The 21,599-nt window shown below is 41.5% G+C and overlaps 1 protein-coding gene across 2 annotated transcripts in view; it reads right to left on the bottom strand.

Annotated features, from left to right (window-relative positions):
* Positions 1-21,599, bottom strand: part of OSGIN2 (oxidative stress induced growth inhibitor family member 2) — a 185,326-nt gene that overhangs the window by 98,199 nt on the left and 65,528 nt on the right. The window contains exon 2 of one of the 2 annotated variants that reach the window (XM_053715186.1): positions 677-4,486. The exons of the other annotated variant lie outside the window; for it this stretch is intronic. Coding sequence (XP_053571161.1) covers positions 1,838-3,244 — 1,407 coding nt within the window. The 5' untranslated portion in view covers positions 3,245-4,486 and the 3' untranslated portion in view covers positions 677-1,837. Of the gene's footprint in view, positions 1-676; positions 4,487-21,599 lie in introns of those variants that run through there. 2 annotated transcript variants of the gene reach the window in all.

Below are 21,599 nucleotides of genomic sequence, written 5' to 3'. Positions count from 1 at the left end.
TCAGCTTGTGTGTCTTGTTCAGTGGTGGTCGTCTTTCAGCCTTTCTTACCTTGGCCATGTCTCTGAGTATTGCACACCTTGTGCTTTTGGGCACTCCAGTGATGTTGCAGCTCTGAAATATGGCCAAACTGGTGGCAAGTGGCATCTTGGCAGCTGCATGCTTGACTTTTCTCAGTTCATGGGCAGTTATTTTGCACCTTGGTTTTTCCACACGCTTCTTGCGACCCTGTTGACTATTTTGAATGAAATGCTTGATTGTTCGATGATCACGCTTCAGAAGCTTTGCAATTTTAAGAGTGCTGCATCCCTCTGCAAGATATCTCACTATTTTTTACTTTTCTGAGCCTGTCAAGTCCTTCTTTTGACCCATTTTGCCAAAGGAAAGGAAGTTGCCTAATAATTATGCACACCTGATATAGGGTGTTGATGTCATTAGACCACACCCCTTCTCATTACAGAGATGCACCTAATATGCTTAATTGGTAGTAGGCTTTCGAGCCTATACAGCTTGGAGTAAGACAACATGCATAAAGAGGATGATGTGGTCAAAATACTCATTTGCCTAATAATTCTGCACTCCCTGTATATATATAATATATAAGGAGAAAGGCATGCAGTCTTCTCTCTTATTGGGGAGATATATATATACAGAATGAGGAAAAAGGAGGCTGAGTCCTGTAGTCAATAGTAAGAGTTTATTTTGGAGCAGGCTTCAACATGTCAGGTGAGCTCCTATCTTACACGTTTCGCGCATGGGCACATGCGCTTCATCAGAGATGTCAGTCTCAGCTGGCCAGGATCCTTATAAAGGTGTAAAAGACCAGGAAGGTGAAATATTTGGCTGTTGGGATGTGGACAAATCACTTGCAGAGGTGTTAAAGAAATCACCCATAGGATTGTCACATAGATCCTGGTCAGCATGAGACTGGCAGAACAGATTATTCATAAACAAATGTCTTTTTGTATGATACTTACTTATACATTATGTTTCAGACATATACTTGTATACATATAAATCAAAATAATGTTAACAGGGGTCACAAAAAGCATGTTGAGTTTGCTAGCTAAATGTTAGACATCGGTTATAATTTCGCTGTCAGTATATCAACTGACAACTTTGTACTATAGTGATACTACAGTATTATTTTTTGCAAACATGAATTTGGATAAGGCCCCTTAGTCTGAGATAGTGTTATAACTATACTAAACAATATGTGGGCCTCTGTAGGTCCACATGGTATGTATAAAATGTCAATTAGTTAAAAATGTTAATAACATTCTATAACCCCTATATCCACAAATATAAATGGATGTATGTGTATATGGGAATATCACATTTTGAATCTACAAGGGAGGGGTATATGTGCCTCTCTATTTTGGTATGGCCCCTAAGGAGCATATAGCCGTTGAATGGATTGCACTCTATTTAGTATGTGGATGGGTGAGCCACAGTATACTGATCCTCTCTAGAATAATTATATATATAATAGAGAGGAAGAGTGTTTCTAAATGATTCTTGCTCAAAGGGGAAGAGGAGTGTGTTACCTACCTAACCAATTATAAGATGGCTACACTAGGGAGAGGGGAAAATAACTAATGGATCAGCATAGTAAAATCATAAGTGTTTAAAACTTGAGACAAACCTAACTTTTTTTTAAGTATTAGATATTGGAGGAGGGACTAGTCTGACTTGGTTTGAATTACGTTCAAGTAATTGTATTCCTTGGTGGATATGTTACTCATTTTTTGTTTATCTTTTTGACTTTCTATGTCTTTTTTTGTGTCTTTTGTGTGGAGATTTTTAAGCTAGAAAGTAACTGGATAGGAAAAATCCTGTTTATTCTATATATAAATTCACATCATATCTTTTGTTCATGCCCTGGGGTACCCTGGTTTGTAACATAAAGATCCAATATACTTCTCTTTTAGAGAGTGTTTTGTTTCTGTCACCCCCTAACGGATTACTGATTATGTGTTCTATTGCTTTAAATGTAAAATGAGTCAGTTTATGTGGATGTGTGTGAAAATGTTTCGCCACTGGTGTTCTAGGGAATTCTTCTTCAATTGACAAGAGATGTTCTCTTATGCGGTCTTTTAGAGGGCGTGTCGTGATTCCTACATATTGTTGTTGACAAAGTGAACATGTGATTAAGTAAATAATATGTGTTGATGTACAGTCCATTCTGGTGGTTATCGGATATGATTTATGTGTCTGTGAGGAAGTGAAAGTGAAGCTTTTATCAGTATATTTACAACTTTTGCAAGGCACATGGCCACATCTGTAGTTACCTTTGGTTGGAGTCAGCCAATTGGTGGTTGGTGGAATTTTGTGATGGAACTTTTGTGTGACCTTGTCACGTATTGTTGGTGCTCTTTTGGCTACAAATCTAATGTGTCTCTGTAGTTTATCTCTCAAGATGATGTCGCCATTGAGTACAGGTAAGTATTTCTTAATTATTCTAGTGATAGTGTAAAATTGGTTGCTGTAGCTGGTGACAAAGCATATATCTTCTTTGGGTGTGGATCTGGTAATGTCCTTATTGTGACTGTTGGGTGTGCTATTGGCTGTTTTACTGTTTAGTAGTAGTGACCTATCCATTCTCATTACTTGGGATTTCACTTTGAGAAGAAGACTTCTTTTGTAACCTCTGGCTACTAATCGTTTAGTAAGTTCCTCTGCTTGTTTGATATATAGCTTGAGGGAACTGCAGTTTCTCCGCAGCCTGAGATATTGGCCCTTCGGAATGCCTCTTTGTGTGTGGGGGGCATGGCAGGAGTCTGCTCTTAGTATTGTATTTCTCAATAGTGGTTTCCTAAAGGTGCTAGTTGTTATTTCTCCTTCCCCATTATGTTCTAATGTGAGGTCTAAAAAGTTGATGATGTGATCATTGTTTTGATGCGTGAAAGTTAAGTTCAGTGTATTATTGTTGAAATGATCAACGATCTCCTGAATAGTAAGTTCTGTATTGTTTCTATAGATCATGATCAGGTCATCTATAAATCTACCGTATACAACTACTTTGTCCTCAAGGGCCAGCCCACCCCCAAAGAGATGGAGATGTTCAAAATACCCCATATACAAGTTAGCATATGAGGGGGCAAACTTGGCCCCCATGGCGGTGCCACATCTCTGGAGGTAGTAGTGGCCCTCGAAGACAAAGTAGTTGTGTGTAAGGAGGAATCTGGTGAGTTCCTCAATAAAAATAATGAATTCCTCTGGGTAACTTGTGTGCCTTCTTAACATGAATGTTAAAGCTTTGAGGCCTTCCTCGTGGGGGATACTGGAATAGAGGGCTGAGACATCTATAGATAGCCAGGTATAGGTGTCTTGCCAGGTAATGGTTTGGATTTGTTGTATCAGATGTGTACTATCACGTATATACCCAGGTAAAGACTTAACTATGGGTTGTAAGACACTGTCTAGCCAATTCCCCACTCTTTCGCACAGTGAAACTCTACTGGCTACTATTGGTCTGCCAGGAGTATCAATGAGAGTTTTATGTATTTTTGGTACTGTGCGAAAGGTGGGGATGGTAGGGTGTTCTACTAGACAGAAAGTGGCTGTTTCTTGAGTTAAGAATCCATTTTCCACTGCTGTGTCTAACAATGTGTGGAGTTCTTGTTTAAATTTATGTGTTGGGTTATAAGTCAATTTTAGGTATGTCTCACTGTCATTGAGTTGTCTATATACTTCTCTTTTGTAGTCCTCAGTGTTGAGGATTAATACTGCCCCCCCCCCTTGTCGGCCGGGGTAATCACTATGTCCTTGTTGGTGCTGAGTGATTTAAGTGCTGATTGCTCAGTGATAGATAAGTTTTGGTTTCTTGTGTGATTAATGGTAGTACTAGTTGTGTTCTCTAAGGAGATATGTAAACTGGTAAGTTCAGTTTCTACAAGATTTTGGAACATTTCTATCGCTTCACTTCTGCTGTGAACTGGGTAAAAATAAGATTTAGTGTGTAGTGAAGTTTTGAGTGTGGGGACAGTGTTATGAGTGCTGGCCTCTCTGAGTGTGGTGGCTTGAAGTGAAGTGATCGGAACAGCCAATAGAATGCGAGCTCAATCTGATTGGCTGATTGGATCAGCCAATCGGATTGAACTTGATTCTGATTGGCTGATTCCATCAGCCAATCAGAAAATTCCTACCTTAATTCCGATTGGCTGATAGAATCCTATCAGCCAATCGGAATTCGAGGGACGCCATCTTGGATGACGTCCCTTAAAGGAACCGTCATTCGTCGGGAGACAACGGAAGAAGAGGATGGATCCGCGTCGCCTGCTTCAAGATGGACCCGCTCCGCACCGGATGGAAGAAGATCGAAGATGCCGCTTGGAGAAGATGTTTGCCGGTCCGGATGTCCTCTTCTTGCCGGATAGGAGGAAGACTTTGGAGCCTCTTCTGGACCTCTTCAGCCACCGGATGATGGATCGCCCAGCCCCGCTTGGGTTGGATGAAGATGTTGGAGCCAGGACGGATCGGTGATACCTGGATGGTGAAGACAAGGTAGGAAGATCTAAAGGGGCTTAGTGTTAGGTTTCTTTAAGGGGGGTTTGGGTTAGATTAGGGGTATGTGGGTGGTGGGTTGTAATGTTGGGGGGGGGGGGGTATGGTATGTTTTTTTTTACAGGCAAAAGAGCTGAAATTCTTGGGGCATGCCCCGCAAAGGGCCCTGTTCAGGGCTGGTAAGGTAAAAGATCTTGTAACTTTTTAAATTTAGAATAGGGTAGGGAATTTTTTATTTTGGGGGGCTTTGTTATTTTATTAGGGGGCTTAGAGTAGGTGTAATTAGTTTAAAATTGTTGTAATATTTTTCTTATGTATGTAAATATTTTTTTATTTTTTGTAACTTAGTTCTTTTTTATTTTTTGTACTTTAGCTAGTTTATTTAATTGTATTTATTTGTAGCAATTGTGTTTAATTAATTTATTGATAGTGTAGTGTTAGGTTAATTGTAGGTAATTGTAGGTAGTTTATTTAATTAATTTATTGATAGGGTAGTGTTAGGTTTAATTATATCTTAGGTTAGGATTTATTTTACAGGTAAATTTGTTATTATTTTAACTAGGTAACTATTAAATGGTTCTTAACTATTTAATAGCTATTGTACCTGGTTAAAATAATTACAAAGTTGCCTGTAAAATAAATATTAATCCTAAAATAGCTATAATATAATTATAATTTATATTGTAGCTATATTAGCATTTATTTTACAGGTAAGTATTTAGCTTTAAATAGGAATAAGTTATTTAATAAGAGTTAATTTATTTCGTTAGATGTAAATTATATTTAAGTTAGGGGGGTGTTAGTGTTAGGGTTAGACTTAGCTTTAGGGGTTAATACATTTATTAGAATAGCGGTGAGCTCCGGTCGGCAGATTAGGGGTTAATAATTGAAGTTAGGTGTCGGCGATGTTAGGGAGGGCAGATTAGGGGTTAATACTATTTATGATAGGGTTAGTGAGGCGGATTAGGGGTTAATAACTTTATTATAATAGCGGTGCGGTCCGCTCGGCAGATTAGGGGTTAATAAGTGTAGGCAGGTGGAGGCGACGTTGAGGGGGGCAGATTAGGGGTTAATAAATATAATATAGGGGTCGGCGGTGTTAGGGGCAGCAGATTAGGGGTACATAGGGATAATGTAGGTTGCGGCGGTGTCCGGAGCGGCAGATTAGGGGTTAAAAATAAAATGCAGGTGTCAGCGATAGAGGGGGCGGCAGATTAGGGGTTAATAAGTGTAAGGTTAGGGGTGTTTAGACTCGGGGTACATGTTAGAGTGTTAGGTGCAGACGTAGGAAGTGTTTCCCCATAGAAAACAATGGGGCTGCGTTAGGAGCTGAACGCTGCTTTTTTGCAGGTTTTTTTTCAGCTCAAACAGCCCCATTGTTTCCTATGGGAGAATCGTGCACGAGCACGTTTTTGAGGCTGGCCGCGTCCGTAAGCAACTCTGGTATCGAGAGTTGCATTTGCGGTAAAAATGCTCTACGCTCCTTTTTTGGAGCCTAACGCAGCATTTGTTTGAACTCTCGATACCAGAGTTAAATTTATGGTGCAGCCAGAAAAAAGCCCGCGGAGCGTTAACAGCCCTTCTACCGCCGAACTCCAAATCTAGGCCTAAGTGTTTGAAAATATAGAAGCCTGACAAAAATGAGTTAAGAAACTAAAGAGGTTAGGGATCTTTTAAGGGGGATCATGAAATATAGTTTCTTAGCTAGAAGCTAGCATAATGTACAATGGAATTTAGTTTTATGAACAGTTTTGGTAACAGTAAACCAGTAATAAGTATGCTTTAGAATTTATGTTTAGTATGATGTAATGAGAGACTCACATCTGTGGCCAGTTATGTGCTACAGTGATGTACTAGTAGATATATATAGGTGTATGCAAATGGGAAGGATCCAAGGTATGTTAGTATAAAACTTAAATGGTTTAAGTTAGTATTGGATCTCTAAAAAATGTGTAGAGATGTTTGAACCACTTGCTCTGGTTAGTAAATGAGTGGGGCACGATTTGTGTATATAAGTTGCCATGGCAACGCGCAACCAGTTGTGGAATAACACTTATTTGCGGCACAGGCTCTGATTTTTCAGATTAATAGTATCTGCACTCACACATGTTGTTATTATGTAACACCCTGTGGACACGCTTTGAAATTTTTGATTCACTTCACACAATTCATTGTATTAATATCGTCAATATTATTAGCAATATTTGTCTTCCGGAAGTGATGTTGCACACCACTTCCGGTTCTTATCGCCGGTGGAACGCAGTATGTTAATTGTAAGTATGACACTATTTATTTTGTGTTTTGTGTTTAATTCACTATGCTGATGAAGGAGGCAAGTCCTCCGAAAACGTTACATCAATAAAGTAACTTTTGCTGTGAAAGACCTGAGAGTGCACTTCATTTTGGCTGCTATTTGTTGTTTAAAATTGCACCCAGGCAGTTTTCCACTTGTGGGTAAGATCTGGAACTTTGGAGATAGATATATATATATATATATATATATATATATCTATATCTATCTCCAAAGGAGGACTGGAAACACAATATATACACAGAAGTTGCACCCAGGCGGTAAATAGCCATAGAACAGACTAGCAATGGTAATGAGCTGGTTGTTAGTTCCTGTGAGTGCACTTCTCTGTGTGTGTGTATATGTGTGTGTGTGTATATATATATATATATATATATATATATATATATATATATATATATATATATATATATATATATATATATATATATATATATATATATATATATATATATATATATATATATATATATATATATATATATATATATATCTATATATATATATACATACATACATACAGAGAGAAGTGCACTCACAGGAACGAACTGGCTCAATAACATTGTTAGCCTGTTCTATGGCGATTTACCACCTGGGTGCAACTTTTTAGCCCAGTAATGCTTTTCACAGAGTAGAACTCTCCTGTAGTATATCAGTCTGATCCCGCCTATTACGGTCAGTCCAGCGCCGAAATACCAGGCAATTCCTCTCTGAACAAGGAACACAGCAACCCCAGACGATCGTTTCGGCCTTCATTGGGCCTCGTCAGTGAGGTGTAGCAGTATTCCTCTAAGCACACTGAGCAAGGAGTCCACGTCTGGTTGCCCCTTTTTCCCATAGGGAGACTAAATACATACAGAGAGAAGTGCACTCACAGGAACGAACAACTGGCTCAATAACATTGTTAGCCTGTTCTATGGCGATTTACCACCAGGGTGCAACTTTTTAGCCCAGTAATGCTTTTCACAGAGTAGAACTCTCCTGTAGTATATCAGTCTGATCCCGCCTATTACGGTCAGTCCAGCGCCGAAATACCAGGCAATTCCTCTCTGAACAAGGAACACAGCAACCCCAGACGATCGTTTCGGCCTTCATTGGGCCTCGTCAGTGAGGTGTAGCAGTATTCCTCTAAGCACACTGAGCAAGGAGTCCACGTCTGGTTGCCCCTTTTTCCCATAGGGAGACTAAATACATACAGAGAGAAGTGCACTCACAGGAACGAACAACTGGCTCAATAACATTGTTAGCCTGTTCTATGGCGATTTACCACCTGGGTGCAACTTTTTAGCCCAGTAATGCTTTTCACAGAGTAGAACTCTCCTGTAGTATATCAGTCTGATCCCGCCTATTACGGTCAGTCCAGCGCCGAAATACCAGGCAATTCCTCTCTGAACAAGGAACACAGCAACCCCAGACGATCGTTTCGGCCTTCATTGGGCCTCGTCAGTGAGGTGTAGCAGTATTCCTCTAAGCACACTGAGCAAGGAGTCCACGTCTGGTTGCCCCTTTTTCCCATAGGCAGACTAAATACATACAGAGAGAAGTGCACTCACAGGAACGAACAACTGGCTCAATAACATTGTTAGCCTGTTCTATGGCGATTTACCACCTGGGTGCAACTTTTTAGCCCAGTAATGCTTTTCACAGAGTAGAACTCTCCTGTAGTATATCAGTCTGATCCCGCCTATTACGGTCAGTCCAGCGCCGAAATACCAGGCAATTCCTCTCTGAACAAGGAACACAGCAACCCCAGACGATCGTTTCGGCCTTCATTGGGCCTCGTCAGTGAGGTGTAGCAGTATTCCTCTAAGCACACTGAGCAAGGAGTCCACGTCTGGTTGCCCCTTTTTCCCATAGGGAGACTAAATACATACAGAGAGAAGTGCACTCACAGGAACGAACAACTGGCTCAATAACATTGTTAGCCTGTTCTATGGCGATTTACCACCTGGGTGCAACTTTTTAGCCCAGTAATGCTTTTCACAGAGTAGAACTCTCCTGTAGTATATCAGTCTGATCCCGCCTATTACGGTCAGTCCAGCGCCGAAATACCAGGCAATTCCTCTCTGAACAAGGAACACAGCAACCCCAGACGATCGTTTCGGCCTTCATTGGGCCTCGTCAGTGAGGTGTAGCAGTATTCCTCTAAGCACACTGAGCAAGGAGTCCACGTCTGGTTGCCCCTTTTTCCCATAGGGAGACTAAATACATACAGAGAGAAGTGCACTCACAGGAACGAACAACTGGCTCAATAACATTGTTAGCCTGTTCTATGGCGATTTACCACCTGGGTGCAACTTTTTAGCCCAGTAATGCTTTTCACAGAGTAGAACTCTCCTGTAGTATATCAGTCTGATCCCGCCTATTACGGTCAGTCCAGCGCCGAAATACCAGGCAATTCCTCTCTGAACAAGGAACACAGCAACCCCAGACGATCGTTTCGGCCTTCATTGGGCCTCGTCACTGAGGTGTAGCAGTATTCCTCTAAGCACAATGAGCAAGGAGTCCACGTCTGGTTGCCCCTTTTTCCCATAGGGAGACTAAATACATACAGAGAGAAGTGCACTCACAGGAACGAACAACTGGCTCAATAACATTGTTAGCCTGTTCTATGGCGATTTACCACCTGGGTGCAACTTTTTAGCCCAGTAATGCTTTTCACAGAGTAGAACTCTCCTGTAGTATATCAGTCTGATCCCGCCTATTACGGTCAGTCCAGCGCCGTAATACCAGGCAATTCCTCTCTGAACAAGGAACACAGCAACCCCAGACGATCGTTTCGGCCTTCATTGGGCCTCGTCAGTGAGGTGTAGCAGTATTCCTCTAAGCACACTGAGCAAGGAGTCCACGTCTGGTTGCCCCTTTTTCCCATAGGGAGACTAAATACATACAGAGAGAAGTGCACTCACAGGAACGAACAACTGGCTCAATAACATTGTTAGCCTGTTCTATGGCGATTTACCACCTGGGTGCAACTTTTTAGCCCAGTAATGCTTTTCACAGAGTAGAACTTTCCTGTAGTATATCAGTCTGATCCCGCCTATTACGGTCAGTCCAGCGCCGAAATACCAGGCAATTCCTCTCTGAACAAGGAACACAGCAACCAGACGTGGACTCCTTGCTCAGTGTGCTTAGAGGAATATAGCTACACCTCACTGACGAGGCCCAATGAAGGCCGAAACGATCGTCTGGGGTTGCTGTGTTCCTTGTTCAGAGAGGAATTGCCTGGTATTTCGGCGCTGGACTGACCGTAATAGGCGGGACCAGACTGATATACTACAGGAAAGTTCTACTCTGTGAAAAGCATTGCTGGGCTAAAAGAAATTGCACCCAGGTGGTAAATCGCCATAGAACAGGCTAACAATGGTATTGAGCTGGTTGTTCGTTCCTGTGAGTGCATTTCTCTCTGTGTGTATTTAGTCTCCCTATGGGAAAAAGGGGCAACCAGACGTGGACTCCTTGCTCAGTGTGCTTAGAGGAATACTGCTACACCTCACTGACGAGGCCCAATGAAGGCCGAAACGATCGTCTGGGGTTGCTGTGTTCCTTGTTCAGAGAGGAATTGCCTGGTATTTCGGCGCTGGACTGACCGTAATAGGCGGGACCAGACTGATTTACTACAGGAAAGTTCTACTCTGTGAAAAGCATTGCTGGGCTAAAAGAAATTGCACCCAGGTGGTAAATCGCCATAGAACAGGCTAACAATGGTATTGAGCTGGTTGTTCGTTCCTGTGAGTGCATTTCTCTCTGTGTGTATTTAGTCTCCCTATGGGAAAAAGGGGCAACCAGACGTGGACTCCTTGCTCAGTGTGCTTAGAGGAATACTGCTACACCTCACTGACGAGGCCCAATGAAGGCCGAAACGATCGTCTGGGGTTGCTGTGTTCCTTGTTCAGAGAGGAATTGCCTGGTATTTCGGCGCTGGACTGACCGTAATAGGCGGGACCAGACTGATATACTACAGGAAAGTTCTACTCTGTGAAAAGCATTGCTGGGCTAAAAGAAATTGCACCCAGGTGGTAAATCGCCATAGAACAGGCTAACAATGGTATTGAGCTGGTTGTTCGTTCCTGTGAGTGCATTTCTCTCTGTGTGTATTTAGTCTCCCTATGGGAAAAAGGGGCAACCAGACGTGGACTCCTTGCTCAGTGTGCTTAGAGGAATACTGCTACACCTCACTGACGAGGCCCAATGAAGGCCGAAACGATCGTCTGGGGTTGCTGTGTTCCTTGTTCAGAGAGGAATTGCCTGGTATTTCAGCGCTGGACTGACCGTAATAGGCGGGACCAGACTGATATACTACAGGAAAGTTCTACTCTATGAAAAGCATTGCTGGGCTAAAAGAAATTGCACCCAGGTGGTAAATCGCCATAGAACAGGCTAACAATGGTATTGAGCTGGTTGTTCGTTCCTGTGAGTGCATTTCTCTCTGTGTGTATTTAGTCTCCCTATGGGAAAAAGGGGCAACCAGACGTGGACTCCTTGCTCAGTGTGCTTAGAGGAATACTGCTACACCTCACTGACGAGGCCCAATGAAGGCCGAAACGATCGTCTGGGGTTGCTGTGTTCCTTGTTCAGAGAGGAATTGCCTGGTATTTCGGCGCTGGACTGACCGTAATAGGCGGGACCAGACTGATATACTACAGGAAAGTTCTACTCTGTGAAAAGCATTGCTGGGCTAAAAGAAATTGCACCCAGGTGGTAAATCGCCATAGAACAGGCTAACAATGGTATTGAGCTGGTTGTTCGTTCCTGTGAGTGCATTTCTCTCTGTGTGTATTTAGTCTCCCTATGGGAAAAAGGGGCAACCAGACGTGGACTCCTTGCTCAGTGTGCTTAGAGGAATACTGCTACACCTCACTGACGAGGCCCAATGAAGGCCGAAACGATCGTCTGGGGTTGCTGTGTTCCTTGTTCAGAGAGGAATTGCCTGGTATTTCGGCGCTGGACTGACCGTAATAGGCGGGACCAGACTGATATACTACAGGAAAGTTCTACTCTGTGAAAAGCATTGCTGGGCTAAAAGAAATTGCACCCAGGTGGTAAATCGCCATAGAACAGGCTAACAATGGTATTGAGCTGGTTGTTCGTTCCTGTGAGTGCATTTCTCTCTGTGTGTATATATATATATATATAATCTATATCTATATATATATGTGTGGACCTGATTTTACGCCGTTTCAGAATAACAACCTATTTTTTCAGTCATGTGCACTAATTAAAATAGCCAGTAGGTGGAGCTGTCTGCTTGTTTTGCAGTAAAGTTATGCAACTTAACAGGTCTGAAATTGATCTGTGTACACAGAACACACATTAGCTATCGAGCAGCCACTTCCCTATTATCTTCCTGTCCAGCTGCTTGAGGTGAAGGTGCCTAACTGCTTATTAATCACTGCAGATTGAAATGCATAGAATAGGTGTAGACCCAATATTATCTAACATGCTAACAATGCAGAGAACTGATTGCTGAAAAATGCAAGTAAAAAAACGTTTTTGATCATTAAACAGTTTGATGATGATGCAGTCTGTTGTGTAATTATTTTATTAGGTGCTGTTAGCAAATGTTTTTGCTCATTAAACTTAGTTTGATGATGATACAATCTATACTATTAGGTTTATAATGCTGTTTAGGATTTAAAGACTTCATTTCAAAGCTTTAAAAATAATGTATTAGGTGTTACTTATGACAATTTTGAGAGGGGCCTGGAACCTAACACCCTCACTTTCCATTGACTTACATTATAAACTGGGTTTCGATTTACAACCATTCCTCCTGGAACCTAACCCCGGCGTAAACAGAGGGCTACCTGTATGTATGTATGATATATTATATATATATTTTTTTTTTTTGCTTGTTTGGATCTAGGACTACTGCCACTCGGCAGTTTAAAGATAATACCTGTCCTGATGAAGGCCCAACTGAGGGCCGAAACGTCGACCATGTATTAATGTTCTAGGAATAAAGAAAATATTTGTCTCTATACAAACCCTGAGAGTGCCCTTCTTCTACATTGTTCTTTAACTATCTCTTATAAGGATTGCACCCAGGTTGTGGTTGCTCCACCTGGTTGGAGTGCTGGGCTATACGCTATTTTGACTATATATATATATATATATATATATATATATATATATATATATATATATATATATATATATATATATATATATATATCTTATTGGTGGATAATCAGCAAGTGCTACCAGGTTCTGAAACAAAAATGGGCAGCTCCCAAGCTTTGCATTCCTGCTTTTCAAATAAAGATAGCAAAAGAACAAAGAAAAATGTAAAATAGGAGTAAATTAGAAAGTTGCTTAAAATTGCATGCTCTATCTGAATCATTAAGGAAAAAAATGGGTTTAGTATCCCTTTAAGCACTCATCATTAAAACTATAAACATTAAAAAGAATAAATACTTTTCAGTAACGCTCATCTAAACTACAAAATTCATAGTTATTTTGCAAAATTACCTTTCCATAAGATTTGGTAGCAGATTATACAACATATTTGTATGATGCATCCAAAGTATATCAGTAAGACTTTGTAAACGTGGAACAAGGAATAAACAACTGCATTGACAGAAATAGAAAATGACATTTAAAAAGTAAAATAAACTGCTCTAAATCTTTGTTTTTCTTTGAGATTACGTAAATTAAAAAGAAAGATCACATATCTTGTGATTTAAATCACAAATAAAAAAGGTCAAATTGTTTTTGATAGAAAAGATAATATATCAGCTGACAAATTGCAGCTATGTGTGAGAAATCGGTCAATGGTATCAATGAGACTGTGTTTTAGAATGAATGCACTATGATTTGTTTTGTTTCCCTGTCTGGCTAACAAATGATCACCTGACCTTACTTCAGGCCCGCAATTGGAAAAATATGCAGAACATAATTTATTCTTGTATGCCCTGATCTAGGAAACTTTGAATTGCGGTCTCCATGAAAAGGAAAAAGCTCTGTGACTTTAAACGTTTCAAAAAAATTAATGAGATTTAGACAAGATGAGTTCAGTTTTTTCCACAACTTTGGATTTTTTGCATGTTTGACTAAAATCACCAAATAAGGATTATTTTCTAAACCATTTTGCAGGCCTAACATCTTGCAAAACTATAGACTATATATATTAATATTCTACAGGGAATTACATATTCTTTATGTGCTACCATAGTAAAGGGTGCTCTCCATGATTTACATCAAATCATAGACCTTCTGTTGTGAAGTTTAAGGTTAGCATATTACTTACCATTTTTATTCTTCAGTAACTGTTTTTTTTTTTTGTTTTTTTTTATCATCTCTTCTACACTTGATTGCATTACTTGTCAACTGTCTCAAGTTGACTACATGTTTATCTGATTTTACTATTTTGTCTTTCTTTGCATGAACAGCATTGTAGTGTTTGAATGCATCAACCATTTTCAGTAATGACATCCAAGGTTCTACTGAATCTCTAGAAGGAGATTTATAGTTTTCTTTCAACAGCAAAATCCTTATCTTGGTGAAGTACATTCTAAGCTCTTTCAACAAGGTAGTTGAAGGTAAATTCCCCCCCCAAAAAAATAATTTGAGGGATACCATCAGTTTGTGTCTGGACAGGATGACCAATCATCTAGCCTCCCAGTTTATCTTAAAGAGTTGTACAGTTAGCACCAGACCTAGACAACACTGCTACAAAATGCCTTTTTACAGACTTGGCCAACCCGAGTAGTTATGCCTTTCACCCGTATTTTAGGATTGCCTCGGTCATTCTTCATGTTCATAGAGTGGCAGTTTTGATTGTGTTTCCATTCCTCCTTTGGATGTCTCAACCATGGTTTCTGGCCCTTCTGAGTTGCCAATTGCTCCTCTAGTCCCATTAGTAACATTGTCCAACCATTTGCTAAATTCATCAGGTCATCAACATGTTCAATGGCACTTATAAATAGTGGCATGGACAATTTCCAGTGTCCAATTGTTCTGGTTGTGACAGGCTGAATCCCAATTGCAGAGAAGAGAAGTAATCCATTATTCAGTTCTTTGGTTTCCACCAACTTTCTTGGAGTCCGTGACTCCCAAGATCACTCGAAAATGTTAGGTTTCAGTGTATGCAATACAGCTTTAATTTAGCTTGGTGATGATGGCGATACCAATAAATACAGCACCTATGCTGACCTTCATCAATTTTCTTTGTTTTTGGAGGGTAAACATCTATAGAACCATAAACCTTTTTTCTAGTTGGTGGTTTTAGCATGATAGGTTTCTGGTAAATTAATGGATCAAATGTTAATTTTTGTAATTTGACATAAATAAGCAAACCTTTTTTAATCAATAATTTTAATCCCTAATTTCCACAAATTATTTTCCGTGTGGTTTGTTGCTTGAAGGTTTACACTTCTTGAGCTAAATCTTTATGCCATCTTACCATATCTTCTACTCATTTGTATTGTAAGGTACCACCCATTTAAGCCACTTGTATTTGGTTGGTGGTGCCTCTTCTTCCCAAGCCTTTTTTGCTTGGTTGCTTTCTCCGTGAATCTCCTAAAAAGCATATTTGTTTTTCCAATATCATTTGTTACGCCATTTTCTCTTTATTCTCTCTACATTGCTAAACAGGAAAAATATTGGCCTATTGTCTTGTAAAAAACTATTATTATCCTAGCCTTTTATATTAATTTTATTTGTAAACTGTGCTGTGAAATGCAGACCTCCAATAAAAAGATGGGGGATCAGTTTGCTGGGAAACTGTTCAATCAATGACACACACATCTCAATAAACCTAATTAATATATTAACCCCTAAACCGCAAAACCCACACATAGCAATAAACCTAATTAATCTATTAACCTCCCTAAACCGCAAAACCCACACATCGCAATAAACCTAATTAACCTAATAACCCCTAAACCGCAAAACCCCCACATCGCAATAAACATAATTGACCTATTAACCCCTAAACCGCAAAACCCATTTACCCCATTAACACCTAAAACCACAAAAACCCCACATAGCAATAAACCCAATTAAACCCCTTAAACCGCCAAAATCTACAACGCAAATTAACTAAACTAAAAAATACTAAAGTTACAACAAAAGCTAAGATTACAAAAAATAAAAAAGGCTAACATTACAGAAAATAAAAAAAACAAATAACCAACGTTTTCAAAATTAAACCTAATCCCTATGAAAGTAAAAAAGCCCCACAAAAAAATAAAAACACCCCCTACTCTAAGAATAAACTACCAGTAGTCCTTAAAAGGGCCTTTTGCAGGGCATTGCCCCAAGATAAACAGTTCTTTTACATTAAAAATACACAAAGTCCCCCCTAACAGTAAACCCCCCCCACCCACCAAACCACCCAAAATAAAAGAAGCTAACACTAAAAAAACTAAACTACCCATTGCCCTGAACAGGGCATTTGCTTGGGCATTGCCCTTAAAAAGGCATTTAGCTCTTTTACTGCCCATGCCTAATCTAAGTAAAACATCCCCCCCCCCCCAAAAAAAAAACCCTTAAAAAAATCTAAGTCTAAACCCCAGGTTGGTACTCACCATTCCTGAAGTCCGACGGAGAAGGTCCTGTTCCAGGCGGTGAAGTCTTCTTCCAAGCAGCGACCTCTTCTTTCAGGAACAATCCGGGGCGGCGCGGAGCAGAGGGTTGAGCTAAAGACCGGCGACCCTGAAGCTGAAGACCAGCGACCACGGAGCATTGGAGCGCGGATCGCCGCCGTACACTGAATAGTGAATTCAAGGTATGTGATTAAAGATGGCGTCCCTTGAATTCTTATTGGCTGATTTGATTCTTCAAATTCAATTTTGTAATCTTTGGTAATTTGTTGTTTTATTTTCTGTAACTTAGGTTTTTTTAAAAAAATATATTATTTTTTTAGATTAGGGGTGGGCAGCAAAAGAGCTGAATGCCCTTTTGAAGGGCAATGCCCATACAAATGCCCTTTTCAGGGCAATGGATAGTTTAGGATTTTTAGTGTTAGGTTTATTTATTTTGGGGTGATTGGTGGGTTTTACTGTTAGGGGGGGACTTAGGGCTCGATGATATATTTGTTACAAACTGCTATTTGTAACTGGCCCTTTAAATGGAAAATTGCCCTGCTTCCCTGGATTGTGGAGAAGCCTATTTGCCAGCCTCCTTCCTCATGACTATGGCTCCTGGAAGATTGTGCCCCTGAAAACGTATTAACTTTGATTGGGTGTGTATGGCCCTTTAAGAACCGTCTGGGGACATATTGTGACTTTGGTGAACAATGCCCCTTTAAGACTATGTCCCCAGACCTGTAAAATAACTTGTCCCTGGCTTTCTCCCACTTGGTTCAGTAAATAGGGCTTACTGAACCAAGTACCACACAGGCAGAGTGTTCCACAGAAAGGGAGCACTGTTACAAAAGCATTAGTTTTCATTGTGTGCCATTAAGTGCTATGTGACAGACCCTTCGGGCAGAACTAAAGAGTTAACTTTGTTCAGCTTCAAGAAGCTATTTTCTAAATACAAGTTTGCTGGCATCAGCTCTAATTAAGTTTAGTGATAAACATTCCCATTGTCTAATCACCTCCAGAGTCAGACTGCTAGTGATAAGATGGACTGCATTGTTTTCTTGTGTGTAACTTGTTATCTGCTGAAGTAATGTAATTCTACTATGGCCTGTCAAAGGGCGTTGTCTCTCTATCTAAATGTACCAAATGTGTGATTGGGGATTTTATGCCTCCCCCTGAGAGTGTCCTTTTTTTGCATGTAACCTCAATAAAAAGCAGGCTGGGTGTTCCAGCATCTGAGACCTTTTCTGACCCTCTAACTTGCAGCCTTGACTCATGTTTGTAGGGGACAGCTATAATCACTACAGGGATTGCTATGCTCTTCATACTCCCTTAGCTACTGAGCTCTTGTAAGAGCTCGTTCCTGATCCTGCTTCGCTCTACAGAAGGAAGAGGTTCACCTACTGGAGCCTGGTCGTAGGTCCAGGGCGCAGAGCAGACGGTGAGATACCAGCCCAGCAGCGGTGGTTCGTAGAGTCTGCATTACTTATGGTGGCTACGCAGTAGTTATGGTGTTTACGGTGCTGATGATCCTTTGGTGAGCACTAGGAGCATCCTTTTCTACGGTCCAACTTCCAGCCAGCCTGGAGGCAACCGTAACAATATTGTTCGCCAGCTCAAACCTTCTTTTTCTCGCTGACACTCGCAGGGGCTGCCCCGGTGCAATGATCGTAAAAAAGGGGCAGTCCCTGCGAGTTGCGAGATGGCTCCTATTAAAAGTAATGGAGCTCTCTGGATAGGGAAACTTCGCTCCTTAGTGCGAAGTTAGCAGAGAGCAGGGGGGAGCACTTTAAAATTAAAATCCTGCAGCCAATATAACTCACATTACGCTGCTTTCTGCTTATAGCATCTTACATTCGCCTATATGTTCGTATGCATTTTTTTTTTCTATTGGGGTTATAAGTGTTCGTATTGTTTTGACAAAAGCTCGCCACCTTTTAGTTGGCGAGAAAAAACTGATATCTGCAGTGCGAAAATCTTTATAGAATTACGCTGGGATTAGTGAGACATTGTCATATACGCCCATGGAACGCCCATGTACAGCCCATTTTACGAAAAAACAACAATTACGCTTTGCATTTTGTATTTATAAATTCAAATTTCTGTGTGATTTTTGCACATTCAGTGTACTACAATTACAATTTACGCTGTGAATATTTAATTTGATTTATTCCTGTGTAAATTAGATACTAATTTTACGTTTTTATTAACATACGATTTTTGGTGAAGAATTTTGTTACGATTTTTGATGCACCTTAACAATACAATTTTTCCCTGCTTATTTTTGTGTGAATGATTCAAATATTTGTTTTGTATAATGTTTAAAATACGAATTTTGTTGATCACATTTCATATGAAAATGCAGTATACGCCCCTTAGTGAGACACCCTGTTTTCAGGGTAAAAAATGGCTTTAGATCATTCCACAAGGGAAATAGAAGGACTGGCGAGCATTCTTTAATAATCTTGCCAGCCCAGAGAGCTTTCAATCATCGAGCCCTTAGAATGCTTGGTAACTGCAAAAGAGCTGTTTTACTTAGGGCAATGCCCTACAAAAAGCCCTTTTAAGGGCTATTGGTAGTTTAGCATTAGATTGGGGGTGTTTTTATTGGGGGGGGGGTTATTTTCATAGGGATAAGGTTTTATTTCTTTCTGTAGTTCAGATTTTTTTTTTTTTAACGAGAGAGAGAGAGAGCGCAAAAGAGGGGAGAGAGAGAGAGCGCAAAAGAGGGGAGAGAGAGAGAGCGCAAAAGAGGGGAGAGAGAGAGAGAGCGCAAAAGAGGGGAGAGAGAGAGAGAGAGAGCGCAAAAGAGGGGAGAGAGAGAGAGAGAGCGCAAAAGAGGGGAGAGAGAGAGAGCGCAAAAGAGGGGAGAGAGAGAGAGCGCAAAAGAGGGGAGAGAGAGAGAGAGCGCAAAAGAGGGGAGAGAGAGAGAGAGAGAGAGCGCAAAAGAGGGGAGAGAGAGCGCAAAAGAGGGGAGAGAGAGCGCAAAAGAGGGGAGAGAGAGAGAGAGAGAGAGCGCAAAAGAGGGGAGAGAGAGAGAGAGCGCAAAAGAGGGGAGAGAGAGCGCAAAAGAGGGGAGAGAGAGCGCAAAAGAGGGGAGAGAGAGCGCAAAAGAGGGGAGAGAGAGCGCGCAAAAGAGGGGAGGGAGAGAGATCGCAAAAGAGGGGAGAGAGAGAGATCGCAAAAGAGGGGGGAGAGAGAGAGCGCAAAAGAGGGGGGAGAGAGCGCAAAAGAGGGGGGAGAGAGCGCAAAAGAGGGGGGAGAGAGCGCAAAAGAGGGGGGAGAGAGCGCAAAAGAGGGGGGAGAGCGCAAAAGAGGGGAGAGAGAGCGCAAAAGAGGGGAGAGAGAGCGCAAAAGAGGGGAGAGAGAGCGCAAAAGAGGGGAGAGAGAGCGCAAAAGAGGGGAGAGAGAGCGCAAAAGAGGGGAGAGAGAGCGCAAAAGAGGGGAGAGAGAGCGCAAAAGAGGGGAGAGAGAGCGCAAAAGAGGGGAGAGAGAGCGCAAAAGAGGGGAGAGAGAGCGCAAAAGAGGGGAGAGAGAGCGCAAAAGAGGGGAGAGAGAGCGCAAAAGAGGGGAGAGAGAGCGCAAGAGGAGAGAGAGAGCACAAAAGAGGGGAGAGAGAGAGCACAAAAGAGGGGAGAGAGAGCGCACAAAAGAGGGGAGAGAGAGCGCACAAAAGAGGGGAGAGAGAGCGCACAAAAGAGGGGAGAGAGAGAGCAAAAGAGAGGGGAGAGCGCAAAAGAGAGGGGAGAGAGCAAAAGAGAGGGGAGAGAGCAAAAGAGAGCAAAAAGAGAGGGAGAGAAAGAGCAAAAGAGAGGGAGAGAAAGAGCAAAAGAGAGGGAGAGAAAGAGCAAAAGAGAGGGGGAGAGAGAGCAAAAAGAGAGGGGGGAGAGAGAGCAAAAAGAGAGGGGGGAGAGAGAGCAAAAAGAGAGGGGAGAGAGAGAGCAAAAAGAGAGGGGAGAGAGAGAGCAAAAAGAGAGGGGGGAGAGAGAGCAAAAAGAGAGGGGGGAGAGAGAGCAAAAAGAGAGGGGGGAGAGAGAGAGCAAAAGAGAGGGGGGAGAGAGAGAGCAAAAGAGAGGGGGGAGAGAGAGATCAAAAGAGAGGGGGGAGAGAGAGAGCAAAAAAGAGGGGGGAGAGAGAGAGCAAAAAAGAGGGGGGAGAGAGAGAGCAAAAAAGAGGGGGGAGAGAGAGAGCAAAAAAGAGGGGGGAGAGAGAGAGCAAAAAAAGAGGGGGGAGAGAGAGCAAAAAAGAGGGGGGAGAGAGAGCAAAAAAGAGGGGGGAGAGAGAGCAAAAAAGAGGGGGGAGAGAGCAAAAAAGAGGGGGGAGAGAGAGCAAAAGAGAGGGGGAGAGAGAGCAAAAGGGGTGTAAGCTGCATTCAGGTGGATTCCAAAAATGGCAGGGTGGTTCCGTCGCCACTATAGACAGCCCTTTTGAAAATGGCAGGGTGGTTCCGTCACCACAATAGACTGCCCTCTGGGCAGGCTTTCCCACTAGTATATCAATAATCTACTTCATTCTGCTTTTGACAAATCTGTTGCAGAATGGAGGTGCACGGTAATAGTGAAGTAAATTAATTAAAAAAAAAAAAAAAAAGATTCTAGGGTACAAACACCAGGGAAAGTCCCCAGAAAGACTATTCTAAACCAGCACAGATTATATATCAAATAAGCAAAAACCTCAGTGATTCCAGCAAGTGTCACAATAAGGGACTGGAACTTCATGTTTACATAAAATGGATTTAAGGTATAGCAACCCAAGAAAATATATTATTGTGCTAAATACCCCCCAAAAAATCAATTACAGAAGCAAAATGCAAAAACACTATACAGGCTAGACGAAGCCCGACAAACGTTTGGTGTTTTGCGGGTGAAACGCATGTAGCCACATTTTTTTTGATATGCAGGGGATTTTAGCTGAACTTCTGCTCAGTATCTGCTTCTGTCCGATTCACGATGACTACTAAGAGGAAATGGCTATCGGCACCCGAGTAACTGAATGCCCTGTTTCTGACACGAATGGATCAGGTAGATCAGGTATTAACTTTCTTAGGTGAAGCAGTCTGGGAATACAAGCCTTCAAGGACTGATGTAGTGGTGTATTACTATACAGGTATGATGCTGCAATATCCGTTTACACTGCTGTGAATTAACCATCCCCAGATTTCAAAGGGTTCCGCTATTATCACTGGAGTATTATTAACATACCTAAGGGAATTTCTGCATTTGTGGAGGTTACATCGGGGGGCCTCCGCAGGACATAG

This window comes from Bombina bombina, chromosome 5, assembly GCF_027579735.1.
Source record: "Bombina bombina isolate aBomBom1 chromosome 5, aBomBom1.pri, whole genome shotgun sequence".
NCBI lineage: Eukaryota > Metazoa > Chordata > Amphibia > Anura > Bombinatoridae > Bombina > Bombina bombina.
This window is presented reverse-complemented; position numbering and strand designations above follow the sequence as displayed.